The sequence below is a fragment of the Calliphora vicina genome, chromosome 3 (genome assembly GCF_958450345.1).
Source record: "Calliphora vicina chromosome 3, idCalVici1.1, whole genome shotgun sequence".
In the NCBI taxonomy this organism is placed as follows: Eukaryota; Metazoa; Arthropoda; class Insecta; order Diptera; family Calliphoridae; genus Calliphora; species Calliphora vicina.
This window is the reverse complement of record NC_088782.1, coordinates 127508141-127522110: the sequence shown is the minus strand read 5'-3', so window position 1 is coordinate 127522110 and position 13970 is coordinate 127508141. Positions and strand designations below refer to the sequence as shown.

Genomic DNA, 13970 nt, shown 5'->3' with positions numbered 1-13970 from the left:
TATTTTATTATTTTTAGTTTAGTATTTAAAATAATATTTGCAAATTTTTGAATTTAAATTTTGGATTTTTATAACCATTTTAATTAAACTTCGTTCAATTAACCCATAATAATAAATTTAAGTTTCTGTTTGTCGATTATTCCAAAGTTTTATTTTTTAATTGATCTTCCCTTGCCTTGCGATTTTTCAATATACTTGTTATAAGGAATTCTCCCGCCTTATAAGAGCTTCTTACTAAGGGGCCACTGGCTGTGTACAGGAAACCCAATTCATTGCCTCTCTCCTCCCAATGTTTAAACTTTTCCGGTGTCACATATTCAATAACTTTGAGATGTTTTTTGGTAGGCTGCATATATTGACCCAAAGTCAAGCATTCTACATCGGCTTCTCGCAAATCCCTCATGGTTTGTTCCACTTCAGCATCAGTTTCACCCAAACCCAACATTATTGAACTTTTGGTAATAATTTTGGGATTAAAACGTTTTGCCTCCTTCAGAACCTTTAAGGTCTGGCGATAATGGGCACGTCTATCACGCACAAAGGGTGTTAATTTCTCCACGGTCTCAATATTGTGGGCATAAACATCAAGACCAGATTTTGCTATGGTTTCCACACAATTGAAATCACCACGGAAATCGGGCACCAAACATTCCACAAATATATTGGGATTGCTAAAAAAAAAATAAAGCCACATTTTCAAAACAATATTTTCTCATAAAATAAGGGCTGTACCCACCGTTTTTTAATTTCCCTTACTGTCTCTGCTATATGTTTAGAGCCGCCATCTGGTAAATCTGAAAAATAAAAAAGAAAATTAACAAAATTTGTATTTTATTTTAAATCTAAATCTTACCATCTCTATCTACCGAGGTCAGCACTATATAATCCAAACCCCAGGAGGCTATGGCCTTGGCTGTATTTACAGGCTCTGCGGCATCTAGTGGAGGTGGTGCTCTGGCTGTTTTCACCGAACAAAAACGACAACCACGCGTACAAGTATCCCCCATTAACTATATAAAAAATCACAAACACAACATACAAAACATATCAGTTTAGGTCACTAAAGGTTATCTTAACACACTTTACAAGCCATGTGTATGCTTTCATACCATTATGGTGGCTGTTTGGGTGCCATGCTCTCCACCACCCCAACATTCTCCTATATTTGGACATCTAGCCTCCTCGCATACCGTGGCCAATTTCAGTTCTCTTAATTGTGTCTTAATTTTGGCATAATTCTTGCCCATTGGTATGGTGGTCTTCAGCCAGGGTGGTAATCTCAATCTTTCATTTTCACCCTTTTCACGTCTCAGTTTACCCTCAAATTCCACCCATTCTTCTTTGCTGTTTTCTGGATTTTGTACAAAATCTTGGAAACTGGGTCCCTTAGTTAAACGTTCACGTATTTCTTCGATTTTATTGGTGCTGGCATCAGCAGCAGCAGCATTTGAGGAGTTGCAACACTTTATCAAATTGCAAGTGGCCTGTTTTAAAAAAAATATTTTTTTTTATTACAAATTTTACTTTTTATTGTTTACATTTAAATACTTACCAACCTTACAGGAGATTTGGGTAGATGTCTTAACATTTTTGTAGTTTCAAATGAAAATAAAAAACTTCTGATTTTATTTGGCTGCTGTTATGAAATTGATAAGAAAGAGGAAGAAACAGAGAAAATACAAGAAAAACATTGAACAGCTGTTGGGTTGTAATAAAAACAACAAAAACATCTAACCAAAACAAAACTAAGTGGCAGGGTTGTATATAGTATACACTGAGAGAAATTTTAGAGGTATATCTTTGAAAAGTGTTTAATCATAACAAAACTCCTAAATATCTCTCAAAAAATAGTAGTTATTCGATCTCAAATGTTTTTCCACCATTTTTCATTTTCGCCAAAAATGTTTTTTCACCAAAATTATAAAAATTAAAAACTATTTTAGGTGAAAGAAAAAAAATTTGTGAACAGAAATTATTCAAACAAAATTATTCAGCAAATTTATTATACCCTTCACCATGTCCACTTTTACAATGCAGAAATTGAAAGGCAGACATTTTTCTCATTCTCTTTTGAACTAACCTACACACTCTACTTCTTACACCCCTCGCCCACAAACTTCGTCTGTCTGTCTTTCAATTTCTGCATTGTAAAAGGTGAACATGGGTGGTTTGTAGTTTCTACATTTTTCATTTGCGACCCCACAAAATATATCAGCCCAATTATGAATAAAAATTCCTCAGGAGTTTTTCCCCTTTTCTCATTTTTCCTATTCAAATTCAATGGGAAAAAACTCCCGGGGAACAAACTCCCGCGGAATTTGTTATTCATAATTGGGCTGTATATATTCTGGATTGTTATAGATAGCGAAGTCGATATAGCCATGTATAGACGGACATGGCTATATCGTCTGTAAGTTGAAATCAACTTTCCGTAGCCCCCATATAACTTATAACATCAATATATCGGGAATACTCCCGGGACAACCTCGATTTTTGGCCTATTTTTGATCAATATCTGGAATACTAAGTCATTAATATAGACAATATGATTCAGCAAAGCCGAATATAGCTCTCTTACTTGTTATACACTTCACCTTCGTCATTCCGTTTGTAATTTCCACAATATAATTTTCCGACCCTATAAAGTATATATATTCTGGATCCTTATAGATAGCGGAGTCGATTAAGCCATGTCCGTCAGTCTGTCCGTCCGGCTGTCTGTCTGTTGAATTCAATTTTCTAAAAACCCAAGATATCTTCTAAAAACCCAAATCTTCAATAATTCTGTCAGGCATGCTTTCGAGAAGTTTCCTATTTAAAAAATAGGAAATGGCTAAGATATGAGGAAAAAACCAGGACAACCTCGATTTTTGACCTATATCTGGATTACTAAGTCATAATATTACAAAGACCTTTGCAACGACGTATATAACATAGTAAGTTGGACCTACAATGGTTCAAAATCGGAAAAAAATATTTTTTAACCCTTTTTTTTTACCAAAAAAAAATTTTTTTTTTTTAAATTTCCAAAAAATTAAATTTAAAAACTTTATAAAAAAAATTTTAAAATCACAATTCGAAAAAAAAAATTCCAAAAAATTAAAAAAAAAAAAAAATTGTTTGTTAAATTAGCTTTATTTGTAAATTTATTTTTTGATATTAGCATTTTATTGTGAAAATATTAATATTTTGCACGATTGTGGATATACCATTTTTTTATTGAACCCTTTTCTTTTTTATATTGCAGATTTTTTTTTTTTAATTTTGAATTTTTTGTGAATTTAGAGTTTTCTGTTTGTTTTATGTTGTGAAAATTTTAATATTTTCCAAAGCTGTCTACCGTGATCGCTAAAATACCATTATTTGTAAAATACCGTTACCGAAATAACTCCAATTATCGTTAGCTGAAAATTTATAAAAAAAGTATGTTTTTTTTTCACTCATTTTTCGTAATGTCTGGTTATTTAAACCCATATTTTAAACCAGATATAGAGATTATAAAACATAACAAATATGAATTTTTTTTATAAAATATTAATAATTTAAGTCTGACCAAAATAGCATAAGTTGTCGTTATCGCTGAAATAACACTATTGTTGATATTTAATGAAATTTTCTATTTTTTTGTTGAAACTTTAAATTTTTGATTTTTAATTTACATATTAATTACTTTTTATAACAGATTTTTGTGAAGTTTAAAAAATAAATAAAATCTCAGTTTAATTCAAAATATAAATTAAAGATTTGTTGGTAAAATATTATTCAGAAACTAGGACTGAATATTTATTTTTAAAGTTTCCCAAAAAAAATTGAAAATAGTTTTCTGTTAGTGTGTCTGAATTAGGAAATTAAATAAAACACTTACCTGAAAATCTCAAAAATGTCTTTATGTTTTAGCCATCATTTATTGTCATAGTAATAACCAGGGAAACCAAAATATGCAAATGCATGTTTTTTCTGGTGAGTCTAATGTGCACATGGATAAGATATTTACACGTTTCAGAACTATTTAAGAATTTTGGCATCGATTTGTTAGTGCATATTTTTGCATATTTTACCCTTAAATACATATTTTTGCATATGTTTGTTTTAAGAGCATATTTATGTCATATTTTGCGTTTTTAGAGCATATTTTACTGTTTAATAGCATATTTTGAGTTTATCAAAAACAAATTTTGACTTACTTATTTTTCCCTGTTGTGTTACAGGTTTTTACTTCCTTTGTTTAAAATTCAAAATTGAAAAATAGATGGCTTTTCACCAAAAAAAAATTTAAAAAACAGAATTTTTTTTTTAAATTTTAAAATACCAATTCGAAAAATTTTTTTATCCAAAAAATGAAAAAACTGAAAAAAATTTTCACCTAAAAATATTTAAATTTTTTATTTTGAAGTATAATTAGGTGAAGGGTATATAAGATTTGGCACAGCCGAATATAGCTCTCTTACTTGTTTTAATATAAAATAAGCACTATTTTAATAATAGCTCGATCTAAATATCAAATTTTAGTTCTAATTCAAACTTAAGACCTCTTTCACACTAGGCAATTTAGTTGCGCAAGTCTCTTGCCCAACAACAAACAGCATGTAAAATTTTCTTCTCCTTAACCCGACATTACCTCGGGTATCTACAAACACAAGAGACTTGCGCAACTAAATTGCCTAGTGTGAAAGGGGTCTAACCGTTCTAAGTGTTAAAGAAATATTGTCTTTTAAATTTGCTCCCGTAACATCAGTTGATGTCGAAAGAATATTTTCTATGTATAAAAATGTTTTCAGATCCAACGATTTTTATTTGAAAATTTAAATAAATTTTTTTTTAGGATAAAAATTATGTAAAAGTTTGTTTTTTTAAGAGCATATTTTTTAAATTTTAAGAGCATATTTTTTAAATTTTAAGAGCATATTTTAAAGTTTTTACTGCATATTTAAAGCGCCTAAAACGCTTTTTTTAGAGCATATTTCCGGTTTCCCTGGTAATAACATAACTCATGCATGAACTTTGAACTTCAAATAAAGCTGGCCTTGAAACCGGTTTAACTAACAAAATAAAAACATATAAGTTACTAGTAACAGGTGTTTCTTCAAAGCAATATTTGAAATTTAACAATTTTAAAATCCTATTAGTCTTATTATTGAAGCTTTATAATATAAAAATCCTTATAATACAGTTTATTATTAGTAAACCCCTTTAACAAACAAACTTGCTAAAACCATAAACTTTTTAAAATTAAAAATCGATAGCAGCAATAAAAATTCCTTCATAACTACTCGTCGTCGTAGTGATAAAGTGAACCAAATAATAATAATAAAAAAAACAAGGAATTCACTTAAGATAAAAAGTAATTATGAATATACATAATCAACAAGTGTGTGTTTGGGGACGGACACTGGTACTCATTCTTAGGACTCACTACTGCGCATATTCCATAGTTATTGACATTGAAACATCTGACGTATAACATTTATCACCAACATCATTGTGGTGGGTGAGCGTGCATACAGAAGATGTTTAACTAAACAAGGAAAAATACATGAAAAATTCTAAACGAGCAGTGAGTGCGTTATAACAAATAAAAGTTTTACAAAAAAAAAAAAAAAATATCGAATTTTCCTAGAATTAAAAGAAAATTAAAAAATAAAAACTAAATTTGAATGTTAACGGTTACATTTAGTGATAATTTCGTACAGCCTGAATGTATGCAACACTTGTTTGTACAACACATATGTTAGCTAATCGCCAGCAGCTGCATGCAGACTTTAAATTTTCGTTTGGAAACTAATAATTTTGAAAGTTTAATTGTAAGCAACAATTTTAAAAGCTATTGCTAAAGAGTTACAAACAAAATGCCTGGAACAAGGCGCATTATATTGGGCCATGTCATGTCTGGCCTGTGCAGTAAAATGAATCGCACCAAACCTTTGCCCACCGATGCCATGGAGACGCCATTGAAAAGATGTTTGAATACTTTTGATATAACTTTATTGGGTAAGCAGTTTCTTCTGCTTTTTTATACCTTTTTATAGCAAAGCAAAAGTTTTCTAAATGAAAATTCCTTTTTTTTTTGTAGGTATTGGCCATATGGTGGGTGCTGGCATTTATGTTTTAACCGGCACTGTGGCCAAAGACATTGCTGGTCCTGGTGTTATAGTCTCCTTTATACTGGCCGCTGTGGTTTCCATGCTGGCCGCTATATGTTATGCGGAATTTGGTACACGCGTTCCCAAAGCTGGCTCGGCTTATGTCTACACCTACATTTCCATAGGCGAATTTTGGGCTTTCATCATAGGCTGGAATATATTGCTGGAGCATATGCTGGGTGCTGCCTCAGTGGCTAGAGCCTGGAGTGGTTATGTGGACTCTTTGCTGGGCGGTTGGATTGAAAATACTACATTGTCGATTATAGGAGAGCTGCAGGAACCTCAATTGTTTGCCCGCTATCCTGATATTTTAGCGTTTTTGGTGTGTATTTTATATGCTTTGGCGCTGGCCGTGGGTGTCAAGGCCACCGCTTTAATCAATAGTATTCTAACGGTGGTAAATATTGCTGTTATGGTTTTGGTTATATGTGTGGGTTTCTGGTATGCAGATGCCAAAAATTGGTCTCAATCGGAAGGCGGTTTTTTGCCTTATGGCTTTAGTGGTGTTATAGCGGGTGCAGCCACTTGTTTTTATGCTTTTGTGGGTTTTGATTCCATAGCCACGGCTGGAGAAGAGGCCAAAAATCCCTCGGCTTCTATTCCTTTGGCTACTTTGTTGTCTTTAAGTGCTGTTTCGGCGGGTTATATTTTGGTAAGTGCCGCTCTTACTTTAATGATACCAGCCAATGATATAAATCCAGCTGCCTCTTTGCCGGAGGCTTTTGGTCAAATGGGTTTGCCTTGGGCCAAATATATCATAACAGTGGGAGCTTTGTGTGGCATGACCACCACACTTTTAGGTTCTTTGTTTGCTTTGCCACGCTGTATGTATGCCATGGCTTCGGATGGTTTGTTATTTAGTTGCTTTGGCAAAATTAATAGCGTTACCCAAGTGCCGATATTGAATTTGGCCATTTCTGGCCTGTCCAGTGCTTTGTTGGCTTTAGTTTTTGATCTTAGAAATCTGGTAGAGTTTATGTCCATTGGCACCTTGCTGGCCTACACCATAGTCTCGGCTAGTGTTATAATTTTACGCTATCGCCCCTTGCCAATTATGGAAAACCCCATTTATGCTCCTGATACTCCGGAAAATGAGGAAGACGATGAAAATGATACCACCTCTCAATATAGTATTGATACAGCCTCTCCCACCAGTGATTTAATAGAAGGTATGTCTGCCGGTCGCCTTAAACCCAAATACAAATGGTTAGATGCTATTTTAGGCAGGTTTGAACCGGGCAGTGCTGTTTCTGCCGGCGTGTTACTCTTTACCGTTCTGAGTTTTACTTTATGCTTCCAACTGAAAACTTCCTGGTCCGATACAAAGACCGTGACTTCGTGGTGGGCTTTATTAATGTATGGCTTCCTGTTATTTATCATAATAGCTTGTGTCTTTGTTATATCGGTTCACTATCAAAATACTAGAGGCCTCAATTTTAAGGTGCCCTTGGTACCCGTCTTACCCTGCTTCAGTATTTTCTGCAATATAGCCTTAATGGTACACTTAAGTTTCTTGACCTGGCTGCGTTTTTTCATTTGGGTTTCCTTTGGCATGTTAATCTATTTTGGCTATGGCATACATCACAGCAAGGAGGGTGCCGTTTGTTCGGCCTACTCCATGTTAATGTCCTCCTCAAATCCAGAACCCAAAAAGTCCCCCTGGGCTGTTACAGGCGAAGATTTTGATTTTCTTATAGGCGCCGGGGGCTCCAATAATCGCACAGTATTTCAACGTTTTATAGGGCGTAAAAAGAGTGATAATCAGCCGATAGTAGAGGAGGAATTAGTAGATGAGGAAAGTGATGAAAATGAGGAGTCCTAAGTTGGATTGTGGAGGGGGGTAAGAGAGGGGGTTAAATGAAACGAATTAGGGTAACGAATCTTAAGTCATAAAAAAAACAAAGTATAATTGCGCAAATTATTGTATGTATAGTGTAAAAATAAAACCAAGACATTTCAAAAACAAACAGTGGGCAATAAAAGTTTCAGGAAAGTTTTGAAAAAAAACACTAATTTTATTAAATCCTTATAGGGTTATTTTGTAATTCTTTTTGAAGAGATTAACGTTGGAATTTTGTAAAATGTTTTCTCTGGAATCGTATTACAAAATAACCCCCCTTTACTTTATATAAAAAGTTTGAAATAATTAACTGATTCATTTATCAAATTGAAGTGCCGGGATTTACAAAATTAGTTATTAAATTTGCTTAATAAGGATTTAAGTGTATCTTTAAAGTGTTTTAGAAGTATTTTTATATATTTTAAACACCTTTTAGATATTCCAGCCCTCTTTAATCCTAATGTTTTTTTTAAATTTAAAACTTTGCATATAAATTTATACATAAAGGCCAAAGAAAGTATATTAGACTTCAAGAGTTTTGTTCTTAAAATTATCAAAATTTATCAAAACTTCAAAATCTGTTAAGAGAGATAAACAGCCCAATCATGTAAAAAATGTAAAACGATTTAATCATGGATTCGGTTTACAGTACAAAATAAATGAATATGTTTTAAAAACGAATATTATTACTCGGATTCGGTGTACAAAACAGTGGGGTTAGTCTCTTACACTGGAAATTGTATGCAACATTAGATCAATGGGCAATGAAAGCTTGCCAAAAACCCCAAACCAGTTTCAAGTCTTCTTAATTTTCTATTGTTCTCCTATGTGTATCTAAGTGAGGCTCCATTAGGCCATTCATATCAGCTGAAATAGCCACAATTTTATGTTTTTACTGGATTTTAGATACCGAATAATTTGTTTCGAAAGTAAACCTATTTTATTTAGTATTTTAAATAGATTGTTCCAAATTACTAACATTTGTTAAACAAATTTATTATTTTAACCGCCATTTTCACAATATCTGGTTATTTTTTATCATAACGATATACTAACAGTTGTTATACAAAAAATGGTAATTGGAAGTATATTGTTCCGAAAAACCATAACCAGATATTGAGAAAATGGGGGTAAGACTTCAATACGGCTATACTCAAGGTTTAAGATATTCTAACAACGCATTTTTCTTTATGCAGAATAGGGCAGATATATTTACTAAAAAGAAAAGACATTCGGAGTTGTCATAGACTCCAATCATTGTCGGAATCGGTTTTGAAAACGACAGAAAAAGTACATTGGTCTCGTGGAATTGAAAGTTATTGGTTTTATATTCGCTCTAGAATTAAATTCATTATCTATTAAACAAAAAATTACATTGGATTTCATAAGTCAAATGTACCTTTTTTGTCGTTTTCAAAACCGATTCCGACAATGATTGGATTCTATGACAACCCCGATTAATTGTCTTATTACCCAAAGGAGTTACTAAATAAGTAGGCTTCTTTATAATGAAAAAAACTTAAGGAAATAAAAAGCAGTTGTGTCCGTCTTTATGTTTAATCAACTTTCAACATGATTAGAACATCAATATATCGGGAATTCTACCGACTAGGTTGCTATTTAAAATCGAGAAATTAGGCCCACAAATGGCTGAGATATAAGGAAAAAACCGTTAAAACCTCATTAATTTGGATATCTAATGATAGATATTTCAAAGTCCATTGAAACGATTTATATAAGGCTTTATATAGAAAGTTGGACCTTCAATGGATCAAAACCGGGAAAAAAATTTTAAACCGATTTTTTTTTCACCAAAACTAGTTTTTTGTCATAAATTTTTCTCACTAATAAATTTAAAAAAATAAATTTTTAAAAATTTAAAAAAATAAAATCGAGAAATTAGGCCCACAAATGGCTGAGATATAAGGGATAAACCATTAAAACCTCATTAATTTGGATATCTAATGATAGAAAGTCCATTGAAACGGTTTATATAAGGCTTTATATAGAATGTTGGACCTTCAATGGGTCAAAACCGGAAAAAAAATGTTAAACCGATTTTTTTGTCATAAATTTTTCTCACTAATAAATTTAAAAAAATTAATTTTTAAAAATTGAAAAAAAAAATTGCAAAAAAATTAGAAAATAAAAATCGAGAAATTAGGCCCACAAATAGCTGAGATATAAGGGATAAACCATTAAAAACTCATTATTTTGGATATCTAATGATATTGAAACGATTTATATAAGGCTTTATATAGAATCTTAAATGGTTCAAAACCGGGAAAAAAATTAAAACTATTTTTTTTTTCACCAAAAAAAGTTTTTTGCCATAAATTTATTTTCACTAATAAATTAAAAAAAAATAATTTTTAAAAATTTTAAAAAAAAATTGGAAAAAAATTTATTTTTTTAAATTTATTAGTGAGAAACATTTATGACAAAAAACAAGTTTTGGTGAAAAAAAAAATTTAAATTTTTTTCGTCACAAAAAAGTTTTATTGTAATGCCGCATTTTTAAGTGATGGAAATCGATCGGTTTCAAAACCATCAATTTGAAAGAGTGATGAATTTCGTTCGATTTCAATTATGATTGTTTATTATTTGCTTCCTAAATACAGACCAGATGACAAATATCAAGTAATTTCAACTCATTTAGTAAATAAATGTGATAAAAATGTATGGAAAAGTATCTTGACGAAAGTAATAAATTTATCACAAACTTTTTCGATTTCAAAACGATTCGTTTTTAAAATCAATTTCCAGCACATACCTGTCTATTTAAAGTGTGTTTTTTTTTTCTTATACAATGTGAGTGATCACAGATTAAGCTTATCCTCTCGAAGAACACAATATTTACGAAGTTATGAAGGATCTTAGTTTTAATTAATTTTGTGATCTCGATCAATTTTGCCTGTAAACTGTGAGTGATCATGGATTTAGCTAATTTACCCTAAAACGGCATTATTTTCAAAGTTATAAACGTTCTTTGTTTTGATCCATATTGCGATCTTGATCGATTTTTGTTATGAAATGTAAGTAAGATCATAGATTAAGCTTATCCTCTAGAAAATCATAATGTTTACGAAGTTATGAAGGATCTTAGTTTTAATTCATTTTGCGATCTCGATAGATTTACGATAGCTTAAATATGCAATATTTTCAAAGTTATAAAGAATCTTAGTTTTGATCCATTTTGGGATCTCCATCGATTTTTGGTATGAAATGTAAGTAGTGATCACAGATAAAGCTTATCCTCTCGAAAAACGCAATATTAAAGATTTTTCGGTTTCAAAACAATTCGTTTTTATTTATCTAAAATGAAGAGATGAAGCTAGTAACTAAATTTAGTAGTCAAAAGCAACGTTTTAGGAAATTTTGACCAAGGAGTAACGGGGTTTTTAACCCTTATCCTTTACTCTTGGGTCAAAATTGTCCAAACAGTTGTTAATGCTTTTAAAGAGGATGTTACTTCTTTTGTTCAAATCGGTTCAATAGCTTGAAATTCCAACAATTTATTTGTAATAATCATTTAGAAATAATGTAAATTGCGTTTCATTTTTAAAGTACAGGATAAGGGTTCAAATTCGTAGCCGTATTGTGCAAAAAGAAATATAGAGTTGTTCCAAATATTTCCTTAAAGCTTTGTTTCATATTAAAATTCATATAAAGTGATCTCAAATTTGGCTTATTTTCCCTTAAAAACCAGTATTTAAAAAGTTATAGATGATTTAGGAATTTTTGAATTTTTCTTTTATATTTTTCACTTTCTTTGGCCATTATTTTAAGAATTTTGTTAACATCTCCTTCCTTTTCAATATATTCTCTCCCCCTTACTTTAATTGCCCACTGTTTTAAGTTAACATAATAAATAATCAAATTCAATTAAACTATAAATGTGTTTGTGTATATCTACCGTATAATTAAAAATATAATAATAAATATAAATACAATATAAATGTACCTTCATATTTAATTATGATTATGTTAAAATGTAATATTTAAAAAAAAAAAAATAAAAAAAAAATGTTATTAATTAAAAACAAACAACAAAAACCTGCAACTATCATACATTTTCATAAGAGTTGGTAAATCAATAACGGCCACAATGCTAAGACCAACCATGCTGTGATGATTTCCCTCCAAGAGACTGTTCTACGAAAAGTCAACAGATGTTTTCAGCTTGTTGCAACAGTCACCTACACTTGAGGTTGCTGTACAACTGCGACGAGACAGACGTTTTCACAATTAGATTTCAATTTGATTTTCATTTAAATGCTGTTGCTATAAACTGATTGTTTAGCTGCAGCAGCAGCACCTTGTTTCCTTTTCTTGCAACATGTTTTTTTTATTGTTTTTGTTTTACATCATTTCCATGCAGGATACAATATTTATGGTGTCCTTTTGTTTTAAACGCACTAGGCAACCTCAGCTCGGTAGACAGATATATAGACAAACAAATGTTTCATTATGGCCCTTAAAACACATTCAATGAAAGACAAGACGACAAGGTTAAACTAAAGACACAATTTAAAAGTAATAATAGAAAAAACTGTTAGCAATAATAATACAAATTGTGACGTCTTATTCCTCAAGGGTTTCGTGTAACCCTAAAGGACACCTTAACAAGTACAAGAAAAATTGATTTTTATAGTTTTAATATTATAGAGCAAAAACGTTACATTAATAAAGTTCTAGACGTTTTGAGGTTTTGTAAATTTTATGTTCCAAAAGTGGAATTTTATAACAAAATGTAAATGATCATAGAAAATTTTAATAGATTTTTTGTTAAAAAATCGATTTTTGTTATAAAAAATTAGTGATCGATCACTGATCTTATTTCCTGTTTTGCTTTAATTTTTTTCCCTTTTTCTTTTCTAAAACAAATTGTGATTAAAATTGCACATTGATCTCATTTTATATTTTATTCATTTTTCTTATTAAAAATCAATTTTTGGTTTAACATGTCAGTGATCGCAGATTGAATATATTTCCCCCAAAAATGCAATATTTACAAAGTTATAGACAATTTAAGGTTTGATATATTTTTCGATCTCGATCGCTTTTTTCAGGTTTCGATTTAAAATCAATTTTTTATTAAAAAAAAAAATGTGAGTGATCGCTGATTAAACTCATTTTCCCGATATAAATTTTAAAAATTTGTTGCAATAATCGAAATGTAAGTGATCGCTGAACGATCTCAGTTATTGTTTTTAATTTTTCGTTTCAAATATGGATTTTTGTATAAATTGTGATTGAGCTTATTTTATGAAGGATTTTAGTTTTGATAGATTTTATGAGTGATCGCAGATTGAGCATATTTCACTGAAAAATGTAATATTTACAAAGTTTTAGATGATTTTTGTTTTGACATATTTAACGATTTCGATCGCAATTTTTTTTTAATTTTTTGATTTAAAAATCAATTTTTTATAAAAAAAATTAGAGTGATTACTGATTGATCTCATTTTCCTAAATCGTTATAAACGATATAAATTTTCAACATTTGTTGCAATAATCGATTTTTGCTATAAAATGTAAGTGATCGCTAATGATCTGGATTTTTTGTATAAATTGTTATTGAGGTTATTTTATCGATTTTTGGTATAAAATGTGAGTGATCACAGATTTCAAAGTTATAAAGGATCTTAATTTTGATCCATTTTACGATCTCGATCTATTATTGATATAAAATGTGATTGATCACAGATTAAGCTTATCCTCTCGAAGAACACAATATTTACCAAGTTATGAAGGATCTTAGTTTTAATTAATTTTGCGATCTCGATCAATTTTGGCTGTAAAATGTGAGTGATCATGGATTTACCTAATTTACCCTAAAAAGGCATTATTTTAAAAGCTATAAACGTTCTTTGTTTTGATCCATATTGCGATCTTGATCGATTTTTGTTATGAAATGTAAGTGATCACAGATTAAGCTTATCCTTGCAAAAAACAAAATAGTTAAGAAGTTATGAAGGATCTTAGTT

At 30.6% G+C, this 13970-nt stretch overlaps 2 protein-coding genes across 2 annotated transcripts; one reads left to right on the top strand and one right to left on the bottom strand.

Annotated features, from left to right (window-relative positions):
• Window positions 1-122: 122 nt before the first annotated feature.
• Window positions 123-1689, bottom strand: Las (lipoyl synthase, mitochondrial). Its single transcript, XM_065505053.1, has 5 exons — window positions 1553-1689; window positions 1110-1484; window positions 854-1010; window positions 737-794; window positions 123-671 (listed from the first exon to the last, which is right to left on the bottom strand). The coding sequence occupies exons 1-5, from the start codon at window positions 1586-1588 to the stop codon at window positions 137-139; spliced, it is 1161 nt and encodes a 386-aa protein (XP_065361125.1). The 5' UTR covers window positions 1589-1689; the 3' UTR covers window positions 123-136.
• Window positions 1690-5526: 3837 nt separating this feature from the next.
• LOC135954387 (cationic amino acid transporter 4) lies at window positions 5527-7965 on the top strand. The gene is made up of 2 exons (XM_065504537.1): window positions 5527-5988; window positions 6071-7965. The coding sequence occupies exons 1-2, from the start codon at window positions 5847-5849 to the stop codon at window positions 7960-7962; spliced, it is 2034 nt and encodes a 677-aa protein (XP_065360609.1). The 5' UTR covers window positions 5527-5846; the 3' UTR covers window positions 7963-7965.
• The last annotated feature ends 6005 nt before the right edge of the window (window positions 7966-13970 follow it).